Source organism: Chlamydotis macqueenii, chromosome 3 (genome assembly GCF_036417535.1).
Source record: "Chlamydotis macqueenii isolate bChlMac1 chromosome 3, bChlMac1.mat, whole genome shotgun sequence".
Lineage (NCBI taxonomy): Eukaryota > Metazoa > Chordata > Aves > Otidiformes > Otididae > Chlamydotis > Chlamydotis macqueenii.
In genome coordinates, this window is record NC_141558.1 from 89,459,823 (window position 1) to 89,482,643 (window position 22,821).

The following is a 22,821-nucleotide window of genomic DNA, read 5'->3' on the forward strand; positions in this document are numbered from 1 at the left end:
AATAGAAAAATGACCGATTGGAAATATTTTCTGAAGTAAATGAAGTTTTATTTTCTTGGTACTCTACGTTCCCTGATAAAAGGAACACTGAAGCTATCATCTACAAAGAATAAAGTGGATATTTTTCATTCCTTCCACCCAAGCAATGGAAAAATCAAACCACAACTTATATTAGACTGCAGAAAAACAGAACATAATTTTACTTCTGGGAAACAAAAATAATTTGGTCTATATATCACTTTTTAATGCAGCAATGTGAAACAAATTTGGAAGCAAAAATCTACATTAATCTAAGTTTTCTATTGTGTCAAGGTTTCTGAGTGTTAATCTAAACTAGAACCTCATGAAATTTTAATCTCAGATTGCTTCTTTGACTTTATAATCTATCTAGTAGCATTTTATTCTAATTGTGAGCTGTACTGGTAGCAATGCCAGTATGATGACTAGTGAAACTCTACAGCCTTCTGTGCAATCCTAACAAGCCAAGTCAGATCTCGACTAATATTGAATTACTGTAATTCCTCGGAAGGTTAATGAGAAGATGCCAAAGAATAAAGGGAGGATACTGAGAGTCCATACCACGTTCTGGTCCAAAATTCAGAAAAAAAAAAAAAAAAACCCAAACCAAACAAAAAACAACAACAAAAAAGAAAACAATAACCTTGAATGCTACATTTGTAGCATTAACTGAATAAGGATAATAAGTAATTTTTAAGTAGCAGTCTACTATGTGTGTTCTACAATTACAAATAAAATTTGTCAAGTCTAGAAATATATATTCAAATTCTAATATAAAAGATTGCTGCACTATATGAAGTTCTTCACATCTCTTTTCCTGCCTTAATTTTTTTTTTAATACATATATTTTTAACTCTCCATTCAATGACAGACCCTCGTATTTCATGGAAACAACAGTTTCAAAGAAGTCACCATATTAAATTGTACCCAAAAGGGAAGATCCTTTATTCATTACACAACCTTTGACATTTTCTACTTTCCGAATTCTTTGCAAGTTTATCACTCCTTTACAAACCCATAAGGGGTTGACAATATGGCAATAATGTATGGTGCAAAGACCTTCATACCAAATAAATTAGAAGTATTTTCTTTTTTGTAAAATATTTTCATTGATTGTATTTTTTGCTTGAATCCATATTTATTTGGCATATTGTTGAATTAGGTTTTGGGAAATCCATTGTAAAAGTCTGCTGAAACAGTGGTGCAGAATTTTGGAACAAAATCAATTCCAAATTGTTTTATTTTTTCTGAACTGTAATAAATTATACCTCCTTGAACAACAACGTAAGTGAAATGGAAGCGAGTACTTGAAATTTCTGTTTCCCTACAGTTTCAGAAAGCCACTATCTTTCAACTTCTTGCAGTAGTCTTCCACATACAAAAATATGTTTTATTTTTTTCCTTTTACTAGGCGACATTTTCTCTGGCATATCTTCTGCCATCTCTATCATTTTATCATCTCCATCCGTAATTCCTTAACATCAAAGGCCTTCAAAAGGTTCTCAAAATAATTTACTTTTGTAAAATTAATGGCATATATTGAAAAGCAATCTAGAGGCACAAATCCCTCAAATAATTCTAGCAAAAAAATCAGCTTCATGCACTTACACCAAGAATAATTTTTTTCTGCTTCACAAAGATAGATTTTGTATTTCTATCAGCATGATATACCTTTAACATACTTCATATATCTTTTATTCTGTATTAACATTCATTGCCACAGAAGTATGCACTATTATTCCAGTACTATTATCCTGTACTTGTAGTACTGGAATTGTAAAGAACAAGTTAAAAATATTCAGCCGTCAAGACACAAACCTTGTGGGCAGGGTACAGCAGCCATCAGCTGTCAGCCTGACTTGGGTTTCATAACTGTCCAGTGGGCAAACAACTTGTTGAACAGGAGGACATTCGACTGTGCTGCAATCCACACTGAACACTAAGGAGGAAACGGAGAAGAAAATTCCTTTTATTCATGCTTTAGAAGCTTTCTGCAAATTACTTCATCATAAGCAACCAGTTATGCATCGACCTTTAAATTTAAGTCAGAAAAATATTTAAGGAATGCACGCTTAGTAGGTAACATTACAAAAAGACTTTATTTCTTTTTAAGATTCATTTTTAAAATTACTGACTTGGAAAGCAATTGAACTAGTATTAGTGAAAAACTTACAGAAGTTAGATAGACAACCTTAAATAATCATTACACCTGTGAATAATATTCGCTACTCAAAATATACCATGTTACTGAGAATACACTTTCCCCACAGCTTTTAAAATAATAAACAATTCATTGTCTAATTTTTTCCTAATTAAAGTCTGCTTAAAGAGTCAAATACCTGGGGTTATAGGAAATGAAAAAAATATTAAAGATATACTATGGATTTATGCCTGCACACGTAAACTGCATTTTTAAGGATTATTCCATTAGGTTGTGTTGTTTAGGTACTTGTATATGGCAAAAAATGAAATGCAAATTACCAAATCTATCTCCATTAACAACATGAAGCATTCTGCATAACTAGTAGGACTGACTGACGTTTTTTAGAAAGCAACAAATGCTTAGAAACGCAAAGAAAAAATAATCAGGCTGAATATACATTTAATCCTATGAGTCATACTCAGGAAAGTTGAAACACATCTTTATCTTATTTGGTGCTAAATCTCCCATGTTAACAAACAATACCAGCTCAGGCATTATTTATTTGCTATCCCTCACCATAATTATATTAAGGAAGTACAGAATAAAACATGATTTCCTCTTTAAAGAAATAAGCTACCTACCGGCTGAGTAGACAGGATGAACAGAACGTTATCAGACTGAAAATTATACAGTACGATACCCCTGATTACTGATTAACTTCACTTCAGTACTGACACTATTATGACTGCTTACTGCAGAGCTGAAGCAGCCTGGCAATGCTACACCACACTTCTTGCAAGAGCTGATACCTCTCCAAATCCTATTTTCTCTCTTCTAGTCCTACATTTTTCAGGCTTCATCCTCAGTGGTACGCAGCAATAATAATTCAATCAGTCATAACGAGACATCAATCTCAGAATTACATCTACTTAGCACATCTCATTAAGCATTTAAACAAAAGTAGGAATTCAATTAAACCAGTTTGCACCTCATGAAGGTTAGGACCAGTAGGTTTGTCCTCAAGACCATTAACTTTCAAAGTACATGAGTACGTGAGTATCCTCTACAAGCGATATTCAGAAACTGCCTTTTTGCAGTTATCTGGGAAACAGAGCCATCTGCTAAAGCAGAATAACCTGACAAGTTAAAGAAGCTCTCACTGAGAAATGCACAATTTTAATGAAAGTCCATTTTGTGGAGCAATGAAGAAAGTTATTAAATTTAAATGGAAATATTTCAGTTGCGCATCTCAACAATGGCAATTATCGAGTTAACTTTCATATCTCTTTGTAAACATACCTACTTGCCTTTAAGACAGGAGTACTTGATTTTAAAATATTTCACTTTAAAAAACAGAGTTTTACATTCCATTTTATTAACAAATAACACATTTGAAATGGCTCTTCTGTAAGAAATATTCACTTAGTTCCTCCATTATCACAATGGGCATTGAGAATCATGAGCTCCTTAGTACCGTCCAACATGACCAACACAATTTGCATGATTCTGTTGTGCCAAGTAACTACCAATGTCCAGTTTCTTGAATTTAAACTAGTAACCTTTCCGCCTTCCTGGATTCAAGGCCTGCTCTACCTCCTCCCCAGATGATCAGACTGGGAAAAATCTGCCGACAAGTTTCACCAACAAGCTGCTACTGCACAGCTATTTCTGTGTCCATCTTGTCACATATCAGTAATGACAATGAAAGAAAAAACAGAAGGAAACTTCCTAATCATGTCACTGAGTCTCAACTAAGGTGCTTTTTCTTCCTAAATAGTTCAAATTCTTTCCAGTGGTTACACGGTGCTACTACATGGCTCACTAACACTGAAAAGCAGCCCAGTTTTTCTTTATTAAGAAAGTACAAACTTAAGAAAAATTACAAACAAACCCTGAATCAAGAGCATTCAAATATAAGATTCTCATGTAATTAAGTGGCTGTAGTCACTCAGTGGTTCCCCTGTTTGATCTGACTTACCCATTTTTATTTATTTTATACTGATCCCTTACTAGTACAAGAGTGCCCTCCAATTCCTGCTTAGTAGGATTTGGTGTGAAAAAAAAGGATATACACTGAGCATATCTACCACCCACAGAATTTTATAATCTCAGTCTTCTCTCCAAACTAAGAGATCTTTATTATTACATTACTAGATTAACCAAAGAACAGCTGAGGTTGGACGGGACTTTGGAAGGTCATCTGGTCCAACTCCTTCCCAAGCCAGGCCACCTAGATCTGGTTGTCCAGGACTGTGCCTAGATAGCTTTGGAAAATCTCCAAGGATGGAGACTCCACCGCCTCCCCAGTCAACCTGTGCCAGTGCTTGGTCACTTCCTGATGTTCAGAGGAATCCTCCTGTGTTTCAGTTCGTGCTCACTGCCTCTGGTCCTGCCACTGTGCACCACCGAAGAGAGCCTGGCTCCATCTTTACACTCTCCCTTCATTTATCTACATTGATGAGATCTCCCCCGAGACCTCTCTTCTCCAGCTTAAGAGTCATAGAATCATAGAATGGTTAGGGTTGGAAGGGACCTTCAAAGGTCATCTAGTCCAATCCCCCTGCATGGAGCAGGGACATCCCCAACTAGATCAGGTTGCTCAGAGCCTCATCCAGCCTGGCCTTGAACGTTTCCAGGGATGGGGCTTCCACCCCAGGTCTCCCAGCCTTTCCTCACCAGAGGGAGATGAAGAGAGATAAGAGATGAAAGGTATTTGAAGAAGGAAAAAAAAAAAATGTTCCTACTTTGTTTCAGGTTTAAATGCATTTCTCAAACTGGAAAAAGTATTGAGTCTAACTTCCAGAGAAGGTGAAAATACTGTAAGGTAGAAGAATAGTCTATAACTGGATTCTTCATTAGTTAAAAAAAAATGTCCTCCAGATCAGCTGTAATACCATCCTAAAAAACAAGACTGCAAATGTTTGCCACTGAAGTACTAGTTTTGTTTTCAAATCTTACTTTGATTCCAATAATTCAAAAGCTGTTATGATATACTTCATCATAAGCTAAAAATTTTAAAATTCTGTCTAAAGAAAATTATTTTTCTCTATCCTAGAAGCTTTAAATACACAGTTTCACAAATCTCTGTCTTCAAGAACTCATAAATGTGTTGCAATTTCCTATCAGTGAAGATGTACTTGACCAACCTTTGCTTTCAAGTCTTCAGGAACTTTCTCATGCACTGAATTTGTATACAGTAGCATCTGAGAGTTACTAATTTTTCTACGAGAACGTAGCAGAAATCCTACCATGGCTGCGGACGCTGACATAGCGGTAGTAATGTGCAGTCTCCTTTATAGACTACAAAACCAAATGCCTCTGATCAATAAACTGTTAACACCTGACTGAAAATAACTTTATAGGAGATTATGTTAACACAAGTATATTAAGTTTCACCTTTACATATTATCCTAGCTTTTCAATGAATACAATGTACAGTTTAGGGGCAAGATCTAGATAGCTACCTATGAATCTAAAGGTCCAGGATCAAAGCCGCATTTGCATCTCTGATGCAGCACAGTGGCTCAGCACAGGAGAGATTTCATATTTTTCCAGAAGTCACAACTTTCTGAGGGTCTAGTACCAGGGTACACAGTCTGCTTCTACAGCAGCTAAGAAGCACCAAATAACACCCTTTGCTTTCAGTTCAGATGCATTTCAACTGGTCCCTCATGAATGATGCAACGCAACACAACTACATCAGGTAATGGTAGTTACACTTTCTGCTCTGGGAGAAGGAGAAAGCAAATACGAAAGTATCTCTTCATGACAATTCATCATCCTTTTTACATTCCTTCACACTTCAGACTGTATTAAACACAACCAGAACAGATGGCATTCCTGGACTTTCAAGCAGGTGTGTCACCATCTGAATCACTTCCCTATCACAGGTATTTCCCAATACAGACCCCTGCATTTGCTGATTATTTTTTTTTCCTCCCTCACCATCACTGTAAACTTATAAGCCATTTCTTCAGCTTCATGAGAAACATATCTGTAATTCTTCCCTGCTCATTTCCTCCAGTTGTTTCCCAATCTCATCTCTTAACTCCTCTCAACATCAGCTTCTAAGAAAGCATCCAATATAACAACATACGTACTATTTCTGTAAGCAACAAAGAATTTTAAAAAATTACTATATAATTCTATTTCTCTCAACTATGAATAAAAAATTGTTTTTGCTGACCCTTTTCCTTGGTGCAAACCTTAACAATTCCGGACCTGATTTTCAACACTGAAGCTGTACCAGTGTGGAGCACAAATTACTTCCCTGTGCATCATTACACACTACCTGCTGAATTTTGCTGTTGATCTCAGACTTTCCATCAAGCCCTTACTGTACAGAATTCCCCAAAGAAATAAGCCAAACAATAACGTTCTCTTTACAATTATGTTTAAACCAAGATCTAGTACCAGAAAAAACCCTCCATTTCAGTAAAAGTAATTTTCAGGTCATGCAGGGGGGAGCTGGAGAAGGTGAGTGAATGAAAGGTCTGCCAGAAAGACTGCTCAAAGAATGAAACATGAGTGGTCTTTTCAACAGAGGTTCTGTCCAGCATGACAGCTTCCAGTGCTTTCCCAAGGATGTCAGAAACTAAAGAGGTGACACTCCCCATGTCATCATAAGCAACAACAAAGTTATCAATAAAGATACAACAAACATCTGTTGGATAACTGACAAAGTAAACTATTTACCACGCTTTATTCGGAAGATGCAACCAGAGTTCCTATCACATCTTCACCAAAATATCTTTTAGATCAGATTTTAACTCCATCTTTAAATAAGCAAATATGATTTTAAAAACATCATTGCTCATACTGTTTCAGCTTCTTAGCAAAAGAGGCACATATACTCCCACAAATCTTGTCTCAGGTTATTTTTATTTTTTACTGTTAACACATTACGCAGCTCCATTTGAGACTGTTCATTCAAACTGTCTTTCAGGAAAAAAAAAGTACTCTCAATACTTTAAGAACTGTAACTCCCACCTTAAAACTAAACTCAGTGCTCATTCAGTAAATTCACTGCTCATGAATGGCCAGTTTTGCACAGCTCACAGAAACAAAATAGGTTGCTTATGGCACCAGACCAGTGTTATCTCACTTCTGAGCTTAGCAACCGCAGCAAAATAAAAGGGACATGACATACTTGTTCTCAGAAGGTACCACAGCTGTGGTGAGATGCTTGATGGAGCAATAGGTAACATCATTTATGACAAATTAATCTGGAGTTTAATAGACAGGTATGACTAAGATACTAAGTATCTTCAGTGCTCATTTTTACTGAATGCCAATGCCTTTAATCATTGTATTTCTAAAGTAAAGGAGGTAGAAGAGGAAGTGGATCTCAAAATGAAAGATTTTATTTTTATTCTAGCATTTGTTAAGAAACACTTCCTATTTTCCTTTCAGTTACTCAGTTGCCAGTCACAGTACTTGAACATATGTAGCTGTCAGCAGAAGGCTCCGAACTCAAATGCCACTGTAAACTGGAGGGCAGTGACATCTTACTTAAGGAACAGAAATAAACACAATTTATGCTTTAATTGCGCAAACACTTTATATTAGCATAAGGCAGCCCTGCTATCATAGGAAGCAGTCCTTACAGCTTCTGGCAATTTGTTTCCACCAGAAAGCTCTTGCTGGTGCAAAACCATGGAGGTGCAGGAAGAGTGTTCTGGTAGCAGCACTAAGAATTAAAGTTTCTAGGTCTGTGGCAGAGTATAGAAAACTGTTTTCTCTGTTTGACATGTGAATTCCATAGGCATGCTGACACTACTCAGTAAAACTAGTGAGATCAGCCCCATAAGAAAGTCTGCCTGAACCTGCCAGGCCTTATACTGTCCATTGCCCCATTTTTTTTCAGCAACATGGCATTAAAAACAGAGGAAACATGAAATAGAGCACTGCTAGTTCACCACTTCAACTCTTCTTTCCTACAGTTCTTCAAGATCCCAAGTCAAACTCTGAAAACACAAAGTTTACTACCAGGCTCACCACGGGCTGAATATTCATGCCATCTAAAGTGAAGTCAGATAATGCTTCTTATGACAACTATTTCAGCAAATCCACATACACAATTCACACAGAGTTCATACATATATAAAAATAGTTACATGCTACTACATACACAGTAGTACATGTATACATAGAGAATAAATGGCATAAAACAGTGCAGGAGAGGCAGGATGGGCTAGATTACCTCCAGAGTCATCTGCTCTTCCAACCTAAACTACTCTGTAATTCTATAAACCTATGAATTCACAATTGTAATAAAACAAGATATTCCATTGCCTGTTCTTAACTTTATTTAAAACCAGACAGTGGTGACCATGACAGAACAGTTTAGATGGAAAAAAAAACCAGCAAGGTTCATGCTGACTTGCAAATTTAAAAATAAAATCCCTGAATTTTCTATGAGAAAGGAAAAATTGAAAAAGATTTCAGTATTTGTTTAGTCTATAGTTTTCTTTCTATATCTTTGTATATCCTCTGAAAACTGAGAAAAGTTCAACTTTGCAAAGATTTGCCATTTAAAAAAAAAAAAAAAAGCCTTCTGTGGTAAGTGATTTGTAGTCTACTATTTGTCAACATTCACCTACTCCTTTCCCTGCCTTCCAGTCTTGTGTTAGCTTGTTCTTCCTCTGCAATCTTCCCACTATGTCAAATGGTAAACAAAAGAAACACCTGAAGAAACCAAAGTTATGAAAGTCAACTTGGACAGCTACTGAAGTCTAACTTGACAAAAATCAAGCTATGTACTGACAAATAATTCCATATTAATAGCACTCTTTTTTTTTCTTCCCCTAAAGCCAAGGCACTGCAACAAGTGGGGGCCCCACTTACCCTGTAGTCTGTAGTTCAGCCATTACATCTTTCATCACCTTGTCACTGCAGGGATGCACAAGAGCATCCACCTACACTCCTCAGTCTCTTAGCCACTGCCTAAGAAACACACTTTCATCACCTCCCAAGGTAGGAGAGAACTCTGCTTCCCCTTAGCCTCTATTTCTAACCCCCACTGCAAATCTCCACACTTCCCTTAAATGCCATAGTCTTCTTCCCCAACCTCTTCAAAACCTCTGCTTTTCTACCCTCCTAATATGCATCTTCATTTTTCCACTCTCACATGTATCTTCACCTCTTAACTCCCCACAACAAAAAATACAAACTACTTCAGAAACCAACGTACACAAAGTTACATAAATCCTCTAATGCAATAAATAATCACATATTCATTTTGAAAATTCTGTAATACTAACAAAGTGAAAACAATCTTCAAGAAGTAACCTACAAAGGTAAGTTTGGACGGAGTGATTTGAAAACTACAAGATGTGAATGCAAATAACAGTTGGAAAGACACAATCAGAGCTCACTTTTATTTTGAGAAATAAAGAAATAATCCAAAGTCAGCAACACAAAATTCAGTAAAGCATACTTGAAGTGTGTATATATACATATATAGGAAGAATTTAAATTTCCAAATATAGTGATTCAGTAGCAGTCATGCTACAGAAAGACGTTAGGATCACTGCATTTCGCAAATTAAATATAACTTGCAAAAGAGTTGGCTCTTATTTTGAATTTTGCATGAAAGATAAAGTAATTATTCTACAGTACTTAGTGGTGAAGACTCACGCAAAACAGTAGTCTGCTTTTGGACACCACATTTTAAAGACATGTGGATAAATATAACTTATAGAGGGGCAAAATAACAAAGAAGGGGTCCAAGGAAACTATGTCATAAGAAATTACAGCTAATTCTAAATGAAAGAAGACTAAAGTTGACAAAATGTTCCAGAGTAAAAACTATTACAATGACTTCTTCACCAACAACTCAGGACAGAGAACAAAAAAATTTGCTTAAATCTCCACACAGGCAGATTTGCATTGGATATGAGGAAAGACACAAAGAGAAGCACTAGAAGATACAAAGACTGTACAATCTTCTTCTGTGGAGGATTTAAGAAAATGTTAAACAAGCACAGGAAAGGCACAGCTTAAGCATACTCAAACCTGTTTCCATGTAAAATTTTGGATTACACAATTTTATATGCCTGCTTTCATCCCTCTACTTTCATTATTCATCTTTACCAAAGGTTGGATGAAAAAGAGTGAATCACACCTTCCACTTCACAGAGAATAATAAATCACAAGAAAGGGTGATTTGTGTTCTTATGAAATGGAAAAATGGGTAAATACTGAAAACGTTGTCAAGTCTTTCAATGTGCTCCTCCACAGTCCTTTTGCTCTCCAATTTTTAAGGGTCATCAATTTGTAATCTAGAGAAATCTTAAGACAGAAACCTTAATTGCCTGCCTATGCACAATACATTCCTATTACAAAAAACCTCTGTATCATCTCATCAGTATATAAACTATGTCACTTTCACTAGTAGCATCCACAGAAATGCAACACTCTCACTAGGCTACTTTTCCCTTGTTCAGTTTAAATTAATGTCTGAAGAAAAAAATAAAGTAAAATTGATCATAATATTTCTTACATTTTCAATAGGTATTGCCCACATATAATCATTTTAATTTTCAAGAAGAATCAGAGGAATTTAGAGGCTATATAGGCTTTATTAGATGCAATTATATAGGTTATTGCACTTGTCAGACAGTTAGAAATAATTTAAAAATGGAAAAAAAAAATTGTGTCTACTTTTACCTGGTTTACATTCATAGAGATCACAGCATTCCCCTGGCTTTCCTGATGCCTTAGACACCAATATATTCAAATAGCCAGGCTGGCAAACCTTCCTCAGGCAGCCTGCAGGATTACACACACAACGGCTCGGGAGCGGACAGCATTCACCAGGAGGAGCATAACCTTCAATCAAGATGGAATCTTCTGGACAGCGAGGAGAAAACTGGACCTCACAGCGGGCCTTAGAGCAATCAGGTTTCTCTTCTGAAACAGAGAGAAAAAAAAATCAGCATGGCATATACATCAATAAAACACTGTACTGAAGCTATAACGGTGAGCTCAGATAAAGCTCCCTTTCTTCTCCCTCCCCCCAAAACAATAAAAATAAAAGGAAACTGCTGCTGCTGAACTGATTAGCAAAAATTTTGGAATATGCTTTAAAAAAAAAAAATCTTAGTATTTGCAAGATAGCATGTGCATTATGAAATATTTCACAAAAATTCTAATTTGTGTAATGTGCGTGACTGCTGAACCAGCACAGCCTCAAAAACAGCTGTGAAGCTACACATTTGTCCATGACACTAGGACACAACTTGTCACATCATACACAGCCTTGATGTTCACACTTACACCTTCGGTTTCCTAAGACTTTCCACTATGAGCAATTGATTTTAATTAATTGTCTTCTTCGGTTTCCTAAGACTTTCCACTATGAGCAATTGATTTTAATTAATTGTCTTCTTCGGTTTCCTAAGACTTTCCACTATGAGCAATTGATTTTAATTAATTGTCTTATTAAAACTTGAATGACCTCAACTGAGACTCTAGATATTCAAAAAGCTGGTTAAAAGTGCAACAGCTAACATATACGGAGAGTCCATATGCTAGCAGAAGAGGATTTTTCCTCCCAATGCTCACATTCCAAGTGTTGTTCCTATGTACTTTATTGGCTTGAATAGTAAATAGGAGAGGTTTGACTAGCACTGACTACAGGTACTGGAGGTTTCAGGCACTGGTTGCAGGCACACAGCAATAAGAAAAGGATTATTGGGGAACAAGGTCAACAAGTTGGTGGGGAGGGTGACAAACTGGACAAGCACCGAGACAAAGAGAGAATGAACATATAGAAGAAGGCACTTGGACAACTAGGTAACACTCTTCCAAAACTTGGAAAAGAAGTCAAGGCTCTCCATTCTTAAAAAAAAAAAAAAAAGAAAGAAAGAAAGAAAGAAAGAATTGTAATTGTGGCAGAAAGGTTGTGTTGTGCTCTCCAATGACTAAGCTATACTGGGAAAAAGCAGACCACTTTCTTGACCAATTTAGTCCATAACACAAACAATGAGAATCTTGGTCATACTCAAGAGGGTCTCATTTTGCTCAATATACCTGAGCACTATTTAAAAACAAGTGGATTCGAGACACTCAGAAGAGCAGTATCTTCAGGTTAACAGGACATCGTGACTTAAGTGTTTGGAGACAGTACAGAGAGCCTTCCCAGACCTAACTGGAAAAAACTCCACAACAATAGAAAACCAAGACCTGAATTTATAAAATTTTTTGTACCACTCCTTGGTTATTTGCAAGTTTGTACACTAGATGGTTCTACTACAAATATCATCAGCCCTCCAAAATTAATCAACTACTTTGTTTGTTGTCATTAAAGTTAGATGCAGAATAATAGAAACAAATAAAAAACACCACTAACTTTATTAATTTGATATTTAAATTAATGCCATTTAAAAACTAATCTCTAGTGATAATTTCCAGGATTGATACATCTTACTCAAATATGAGCATCTCTGATAAAAAGTGAAGAATATCTTCTCCAAGATTTTAGTAACTCACTGGTTTTGGAGTTACTGAAGTTACTGGATATTGTGTTTGAGTTTTTTTTTCTTTAAACTAAAAGCAACACAGTAAGTATGTAATTCTGCTTCCAAACATACCCTGAATGTCAATAACAGCATTTTTTTTTCCCCAGAGGATCATTTTGACACTTAATTTTAGCATATTCTTTGGAATTCTAAGCTATATTGAAGAATTAAAGCAGTATTGCTTGTCCACATGGTTGATTTGGTAACTGTGCTTTAGTTTCATTTAAACTTAGAGGGATATAAAGCCTAGAAACACAACTGCTTAGAAAAATATTAATCTAGGTCTCAGCATTAGTAACTGCAAAAGGAAATAATTAATATAAACATTTGCCTCAATTTTAGTTGTCAAACACAACAAAACAGAACCAGAAAATAATTAAACGTATTTCCTTCATGTACATGCACTTCATATTTTTTTCTCACAAGCAACAGAGATTACCAACTGAAATGTGATACTAGATAGCATCATAACTCTTTTCTTACAGTTAAAAACCCCGCTATTTCATCTATCTTTAAAATAGCCTACGCTAGATATGTATTTGGCCTAGAATTTTAAACAACATTTGTAAGACTGATTTTTTTTTTTTTTTTAAACCTACCCTTATGTTTAGGTTCTTATCTGCTTTATTAAACACATTGTTCAGACTCTACATTACAGGTTACTGCTTCACTGCAGAAAGTTGTATAAATAATAGATAACATACTAGTTTCAGTATTTTATTGATATTCCTTAGTTTATGGATACAATAAAAGGCTCAACATTTTAGCTTTTAGAAATCTTTTCATTTCCCACTGCATGTTGTTCAATCGTGCACAGTGACGTGATAGAGCAACAGTGCAGTAGCAGCCCTTGATGTTCATGCTCATGATAGACCCTTAAATTCACACTGTTCATTACTTGATCTGCCTAATCATTTCCACAACAGATAATCCCATCCTCATGTAGTGTCTCCTGTGAAAAGACTTCCTATTACACGTATTTAAAAAAAGTTTACCTACTATTTTTACTTGACTGCATTTACATACACATATATCTATATCAAGCTACATGTTTCCTTGAGGACTGTATTTGACTAATTTAAGTCAACTTTCAGAAATGCAAGGTTTGTTAGAAATGCATTTTAAACTGTTGGGATTCAGACTACTCAGGACTCTAGATATATTTATTTTGAAGACCAATGCAAAAACTGCTGTTGGAGTTGATAAGATCACCTAGAAAATATATGAGGAAAACAAGCATGTAAGAGGCATCACAAGCAGTAGAAGAAAGAGAGAAAGTTTAAATAGAGAACCATGAGAAGTATTTTTGTATGAAATGTTCATAGTTACTATCTTTGATAGTTTTTTCCACATTAGAGTATTGTACTCAATGCAGTTAACTGCAAAAGAATACAATAGTACTCTATTATTAAAACCAGCATCATTTTCAAAGGAAATGGTTTAAACACAAATGCCACCTTGCAAAGACACGTTTGTGTTTTAATACCAGGTTACATAACACCAGCAGATACTTAGAAATCTAATTTAAGTTTTTCTTTTTAACCCAGTGTCACTATTACTTTTGTACTTCAATAGTCCTGAAAAATAAACAAACACAACCCTCTCCCTACTACTACTACTTCTGTAAATATTGTGCTTTCAAATTATAATCTCAAACTATGTACATGGTAAAACATTCCCTTCCCAATATACAAATGCAACTGAGGAACAGGAAAGTCAATATATTGACCCAAGCGGAATCAGCCAACAGACAATTGTCCTTCAGCTAACTTAACTCCAGCCACAGTAGAGTCAAGCACAGGTAAAGAAACTTTCTGAAGGCTACACATGACTTGGGTCTTGATTTAGATGTGGTTTTCCTTTTGTGGAAAGGAGCAAGCAGTTGAAATGAATGTGATTGACAGTATTTAAGGTGTTTTCTTGTAGAGTCCCTACTTCACACTTCTGAAAATAATCTTTATATGAACATGAAAATCCAGCAGCTCCCAGGGTAGTATTACTACATTTTTAGCTAAAACTTTGCTAGCTTAACTGCATCCTGAGCCCAGCAGCCACTGCAGTATAAGATGGGAGTTCTGTTTTACTGCAGTACATTAAAAGCTGACGAGGGCTCCTCTTTTTGATACCAAGCCTGAATAAATGACATTACTTTTAAGCAACCATTAAGTAAAGTTTCAAGGTTTTTCTTCTTGTTATCTCAGCAAATGGCAAGTATACCCGTCTTCACTACTTGCAAGGATAAATGTTTGTATATGAGATATATCTACAATTCATTATACTAAAGCTGTTTACTTTTTCATTACTTGATCAAAGAAGGCATCAAAATTGAATTTGTTCTCAAAACAAATTAGAAACATTAACATAGCCATGAATGTCACTGCTTTAGCAGGATTCCTGATTTAATTCCATACAGCTATTTAACATTTCATCAAACAAGAGAAATTGTTCAATAGCTCTTTTTTTTTCCTTTTGTAAGGACTGGAATTGTTTGTTAATAAAGGAACACATAAGAATACACGTAAGAGCAGAATAATTAAAAATACAACAAGAGACTATCTCAAAAGACAGAAAGATAGGGTAATGGCAAGCTATATTCCACAGAAAACAACCATTTGTTCACTAATGATGTTTTCGCTACTTTACTCTTTTTATGCACCAAATCAGGACTATTTCAAAGTAGCTTTTCAATAGACCAAGGCAGATTCACAACAATAACCTAATGCTGCTTGGTGAAATCCACACATAAACTATGAAGCACTGACCTGCCTCCCAAACTTCTTTTAAGCTACTGTCTACTAAACAAATCAGGATCTTCCTAACTAACATCTTCTAAGTCAAACAAGGTATCAGGACTTAAACTCTGTATCAGGACTAAACTCTTAATTATGATAATAAATAGAATATAAACAATTACTATGTGTGCCCAGAAACTGGAGAGCTTCGTTTTTCAAAGCACTGTATCAACCCTAAAAAAAAAAATTAGTTCTACCTTTCCTTGAAAATCTATGTAAGTCACTTACTATGAAATAAATTAGCACAGCAAACACATAAAATACTTATTCCTGAACAAAGAAGCGTCTTAACACACAGATTACACAGCAAGAAGATATGCACATGTCGCATTCCCCGAATCCACAATGTAGATTTTCCCTCACATTAACAATTCCATGCAACCCTAACTGTATGTAGAAAGACAGTAAAACTATTTGTTAAAAGTAGATGTCTGGTTTTATAATTAAGAGTTTGTACTCAGGACACTTATCACATTAATGAAAATACATTTTCATTAAAACATTGTTCTACCTCTACCCTTGATAGGTCTCATTTAACAAGCTGACCACTTTTAGCAAAGCAAGAAATTGCTTATACAACTCACCAATTAATTTAATGAAGTGAGGAGTTGTAGACACTTTTGCTGTTTGATTTTCACACAATCAGACAGTTAACGGGAAAAACAAACAACTTAATCACATTTCAGTCTCTCTTTTTTTTTTTAAAAAAGAAAACATTAAGAAGAACAATTACTTGTCAAAGATGCATCCATCAAACATCATAAATTAAGTCTGAACAGATAACCTACAACCCATTAAGAAAAACTTAGGTAGCCGCAAATGTTGCTTTTATGTTTAAAACCACAGCATTTCAAATCACCACACAAAGAACAAACTACCAGTGGGTTTGCTGATGAGGTTTCTCTGTGGGACACATTCTCTTTACAGTCTTTCATCAAACACTAGCGAAGCTGGAAGTGTTCTGGTACCTCTGACATCTCACCAGCCTGAGCCAACAAAGAATTTCTACAGAGATAAAGGAAGAGTCTGGATCAATCAAGCTTTTACAAACTCTCCGTTCCAAGCCAGTCAATCATCTCAAGAAATTCAGAAATGTATTTGGAAAGATACCATTTATAACAAACTGATTATTAACAGGAAAACTGGTATTTTGATGAATTCAAAATAAGACTCCTATTCTTGGAAGCAAACTTCATATATGCTTGAAAAGATGGTCTTAATTATATAACTTAATACCTGATATTAATTACATAATTTAATAAAAAAATATTCTGATTACAAGTGACAGTGCTATTTCTAGGTATAAATTACTACTGTACCAGACTTGCATTTCAAGACAAACTTTACTTTCTGCAAGGTCTCAAGGTTCAGACTTACTTGCTATTACTTTGCAATTTGCCTGCAGAAAGAACCAAACCTGCCGTTACCAAGCACGTGACAGGACACCCCTACAATCACCAAAAATAACTGAACCACCTAGGTTACAACGCATAGCTGGAAAACAATAACTGAGTAAGTTACAATGTACTGTGTGCTTGAATATTAAAACAGGGATCATTCATTTAAAAAGTCAGGATGTCTCAAAACCACTTCTTATTTTAATCTGATTTTCATCTCAGAAGTAACCAGGGACATTGCAGCATCTCAAAAGTCAAGGCATAATAACATTCAAACTGACCTTTCACTGCAACCACAGTGTATTTGTTATAAAGTGCATGAGGGGGAAGCAAGTCATATTCAAAGGACAGAATAAAAAGAAATCAAGATCTGGGTTTCTTTTTTTTTTTTTCCTTGCCGTTAACATTAGAAAAAGTCTGTCATAAAGCAACAGCTGTAAAGCTAGAACTTTCACAAAGTTTCTCCATATACAAAAGCTACTCCATATTTTTAAAATTATGTTTCCCATGACCTTACAAAGATATTATGGGGACGTGGAGGTATAATGGCAAGTTACTGAAGTCTTTATGTTGCAACCAATGGTTTCAGTGAGAGAAAGTAGCTTCTCTACCTTCTCAAAAGGTTTATACAATACTCACTTAAACTAGGTACTAGTTAGAGGTGTTTTTATTAAGAGAGTCACTGAGTACAACAAGTCTATATCTCAGCAGTTTTTTTGCTTGTTTTCTTAAAGTAGAGCAGGTGTAACAAAACCCAACCAAACATACACACACATCCCCCATCTTGGCTGGTACCAAAGCAGTATGGAAACAAAAATGGTTCCTGAAGAACTAAACCTTTGCTTTCACCTCTGTATCAAATTCTTTTCCTTCATTATGTTCGCATGCTCTGCTTTGACACGCAGAGAAAGTATATGCCAAGTTTAGTTAATGAGAAAAGCAGAACAGTTAAAGCACTGGTTAACACAGTGAAAGGATCCTAAGATATAACCTAGAATGGAGGGGGAAAAAAAAAAAAAAAAAAAAGAAGCCATGACGGAGGTGGGAGGATCTTCTCATTCTTCAGGTGAAATGAAACAGATCCATGCATTCCTGGAAGCTTTTTCAGGAAGGGATTTTTATCGTTTTGTGTGACCAGAGATGCCTTTACTGTCACCATAGAAATGCGGACAGGATGTTTTCATCCAAGGATAAGGCTGAAGAGAACTATTGGAGACTCAGGTCCGAATACTTCCATCGAGATACTTAAACTGTTCTATAGCTGCTGCTTTAAAAACAAGTTTTTAATATGTACATGTATATGTATAATACATATGTATATGCAGAGAGAGAGAGAGAAAGAAGAATAGAGAATAAGAAGCATTTTGAAATAGCTAGCTTCATATTTCATTTTTCAGAGCAGTTCAAAATACAATATGGTTCCTAAAGACGAACATTTCGTATGTCTAAGAAAAGTGATACACTAAGGTCAGCATACACACTTTGAAGATAGGTATTGCTCAGCTTTGCATTTTAGTTTCATTGTAAACCAATTTCATTGTGAAATACGGGCTAAAATACAGCCACTTTTACTGTAAAGTCTTACAGTAGTCATCGAAACACATTCCAAACAATAGGCACGCTGTACTGCTATACAGTGGCAGGAAGGAAATATTAAAAGGATTAGGGATAAACAAGAAAAATGATTACCCAGCTGAAGCAGTCAGACAGACAGGGATCGATATCGGAATGCAAAATACCCAGAAGGATTTTCAAGAATCAAAAGGACAGTTATAGTAGATTAAAAAATTAGATTACCTTACACATACAATATGCACAGTACTGTATACGGATGAACTGCTACAAATAAAAAAAAGGAACTAGAGCCTGACCTTTTACCTAAAACTGAACTTCATTTAAAATCCATCCTGTTTTTTAAATGAGTTTTGCTTTACTTTCCAGCATTCTGGCACTCTGGATATTACATATCACACAGTGGAGAAAACTGTCTCACTCATATTATAGCCTAACCTTCTTGTAACGTTATAGCAACAGCCTCCAACTAACCTGGGTTAAAAAAAGTCACACACAAAAAAGACAGTCATAGATACCAGTTTTACTAAATATTCACTTGTCAATATACATCTTTGCAATACGGTACTCACTATGGACTTGCGACAGATTTTTCATTTAAAAGACCAAATAACCAGGAACAAGGGTTATGCCACTTAAGACAGCCAGAGCCAAGAAAGATAATAATTCCACTTGGATAGCAAAGTGATTCGGACATCATAATTCCAGTTCCTGAACTTTCTTCTTTTCTTATATTGAAAATATTAAAAAGAAAAGTCGTCATTCAAAATCAAACACACACCAGAATTGCAATCAAGCCTTAACCCAAGCTGTTGTCTACCAAGGAAAGGGTTTTAAACAGAATCCCTGAAGATTTATCAGACATCAGACACCCTGCATCTAAATGCAAACACAAGTTCTATAAACCACTGTTCTTTGTGACAGTAGTTGTGTTTGTGTTCAAACCTCCCAGCTCAACACACTTATCCATTAGGCTTAGAAATGGTCCTGTCTGGAAAACTAATTTAATTTAAAATCTGCTTTCAATGGACTTGTATTAATATTTTTTAATAGAAATTCACAGCTTGACACCAACAAATTAATCCAAATCTATAATGGATAACATTAGCCTTCTGACAGAACTGTACGTGCAGAGAAGGACACGAGCCCAGCCCGCTGCACAGCAGACGGGGAGGTGTGCCATCCCAGGGACAGGATCCATTTCCACTGGCAACTGCACTGCTTTCAATACCAAAAAAGCACCTTTAAACTTCAGTATTGAAAAATCCTTTGGAAGTTAGATGGACAGAAGAGCGGATAGCTACCTGTAGTCAGACTTACAGTTGGGTTGCCTCCAGTGTAATTAAAAAAAAAAAGAAAAAAAAGGCATTTTCAATATTGTCATGACTGGAATAACATTGTACATTGTAATTTATATAACAGAGCCTATTATTCTGGACGAATGATACTACTCCTACTACGGGTCAATCTTTATATTGGCAAATCAATTGAAATTTCCAGAGAAAGAGTATGTAAACAGTAACAAGGTGGTCTTAACTACAAAGTCAATACTTTAAAGAATGCCAAAACATTTTGTAAATAAAGCAAAAATGAAAACACTAAATTTGCAACCAGTATAAACTGCATCCACTTCCATGACTTACAAAAATATACAGCAGTGGTAAACTTACTTGAAGTAGAAAGAATTATTTAGTGCAATGATATAAGCAGCTGCAAACCAAAGGTAATGCTAAATGCGTACCAAAATGATGATAAAGCACAAGTACTTGGAACAATTCTGCCTAATACAGCTTAAGAAAAACATAAGCTAGCTGACATCTGGAGAAATAACCACAAGTATTCACTGAAGTACTGCAACACACACCTTGATGTGACAGGGAGAAAGGGATTTGAATTTGAGCATTGAACTTATACCCCACAAAGGACAAAAACCTCTGGAGGTAGCTCTGGATATACTGAGTACCAAACAACGTGCTGTACCACACAAGCACACCCAAAGTAGTATTCTCAAATCACTGTTCGCTTTCTAATCAAAGTCTGAAAACACAAGCATAACCAGAAAACACTTGCATTTGCAATAACTGCAAGCTACAATCAAAATAAATACGTGATTTTACAAAGAAATGAGAATTCATATATGTAAGAAGTTAGCAACTGAGAAAAAAAAACTCAAGACAGAAAGAACAGCAATTAGTTTTCTAGAGCTAGATTAAAAAAAAAAAATGAACTGAGGTGTAAAAATTAACTTGGAAGTGAAAGTTTCGATATTCAAAGCAACACAACTTTTTGTTATTGAAATTGACTCAACTCCTGTTGGCCCCTTAATGTTTTGCTTTGTTTAAGCTGATAAGAATAAAATTTAAAATACGTGCTTTCTTCAAGTTCTTTGATCTCTGCTAATGTTAAAAAAAAAAAAAAACCCAAAAATAATAAACTCAAAAAGCCAAAACCACACACAATAAAACAAAGACTTAAATGCCTTAAGATACTTCTGGCAAGTAAACTCCATTATGCAAAGTAGCTTTCCTAGCTATTATGTTCAAAGGACCTCTGTATGTTTGTTAGCAGCTCAACTGCATAGTTCTTAAATACTTTCACAAAAACAATCTAGATGTATAACATCAGAAAAATCTACTCTGTTCAGCATTTCATTCTTTCATTCTCTTTACTAATCTGGTAACTATTGTAGCTACCAGAAAGTACCAAGAGAGGCATAGTTTCCTTTTTTTAAGCAAACAGAAGTTGACTGCTTCCAATGGTGAAAGCCAATGCCCAAGTGTTTTGAGCCATTTTCGTTCTCCACCTGCTATAGTCCACCTCTTGTTGACTTCTCTGTGTTGGCTTCTTCCTAAGGTCTTCTAAACAGCCTCTCTAAACTTATGATTTAGATATATTTCTATTACATAAGATTTTCCATATTACCAGAGATCTTCTAGAATTCTTACTTTATTCCCTTTTTTTTTAAAAACAAAAAAAAACCAAAAAAAAAACCAACCCCAACATTAATATCTCTGTTAAACCTGTCTTCCTAGAAGGGATTTTAATACCAACTACTGTAACCACTACTTTGCAATTCATCCATCACCAAACTTGCAACAACTTACTAAACAAAATTTCTATGCATTACTTAGGACAACAGAAAGAGAGCTCTAGCTATAATAAGAAATATGACAGCAAAGCAAAATGAGCCAGTATAATTTTGGGTGAAATCTACACTGACACACTGAATTCTTATGTAAAAATTCTCAGTGCCTCGCAGTGAAAAGAATCTACAACATTTTTACTACACTTCCAGTTACAAGAAAAATTGTCAACACGAAAGAATTTACCAAACAGCTCAGTCCTGCAGAAAAAAAAAAAAAAAAGTAGATCTGGGTTTTCACAAGATTTATTTTTGCAGAAAAACGACACTTAAACTCTAGTTAACAGCATTTCACTGAATACAGAGATGGTAGATATTCCACATAAAACATTATCTTTTCTCCAAAGACAAAGTTTTCTAATAAACTGCCACATCTGACACTTCAGATCCAAGAAGCACAAATAAGCACTGTATCAAAAGACTCAGTTGTAAAAGAAGTTAAAACACTGTTCTTTGGCAATTTCTCATATTCCATGTAAAAATATGGAACATTTAAAATACAATATTCTCTGAATGTAGGCTTTCTTGACTCCAAAGAACATATGCACTAAGAAAAATAAAATTAAATAAAGCACTTAAACATGACACAACAAATTTTGTCCAAGTCTCTGCTTGCAATACCTGTTTTAAGTGCTAGCCTGGATGGGTTTCTGTTTTTTCATAACTAGCAATCACACAAATACAAAAAGAAAAAAAAATATGTACCAGGAAAAACAACATCAAGAGATAAAAAGAACCTCATGAAATTTTAATTTTAGAATAAGATGTAAGCAGTTTAAGCTTGAGATGACAACTATCCAATTTCTTGCACAAAATTTTTTGAGTATTGATTAGAAAAATAAACAGACATTCAACTGGAAATGTAATTACCTTACTCTTCCTGCTTTCAAACTACAGTAGTATCCAATACAGGAATATCTACACATTTATTAAAAAAAAAGTAACAGAAGTCGCATGCACACATGTATTCATAACCAGCCCTCAAACAGACCAAAGACCACACAGAGCCAGACTATGGGAAGGCCAAACAAGCTGCTCCGTTCTGCATTACTGCCATGCAAAATCCAATGTCAGAAGCCAGATGACTTTTAACACAAACTGAGAAACCTGCAATATCCACGGTCTTTATTCCTCACAGTCACTAAACAGGCACTAAACGGGTGCCTGCACAGGGCCACGCAGGTGTGTAAATAAAATACTCAAACCAGACGATATCAATTAAATACAGCTTCAC

At 35.3% G+C, this 22,821-nt stretch overlaps 1 protein-coding gene across 1 annotated transcript in view; it reads right to left on the minus strand.

The window, feature by feature from the left end:
* Positions 1 to 22,821, minus strand: part of CRIM1 (cysteine rich transmembrane BMP regulator 1) — a 198,307-nt gene that overhangs the window by 97,342 nt on the left and 78,144 nt on the right. The window contains exons 3-4 of the mRNA XM_086745319.1: positions 10,832 to 11,074; positions 1,837 to 1,957 (exon numbers count right to left, since the gene is read on the minus strand). Coding sequence (XP_086601445.1) covers positions 1,837 to 1,957; positions 10,832 to 11,074 — 364 coding nt within the window. The remainder of the gene's footprint in view (positions 1 to 1,836; positions 1,958 to 10,831; positions 11,075 to 22,821) is intronic.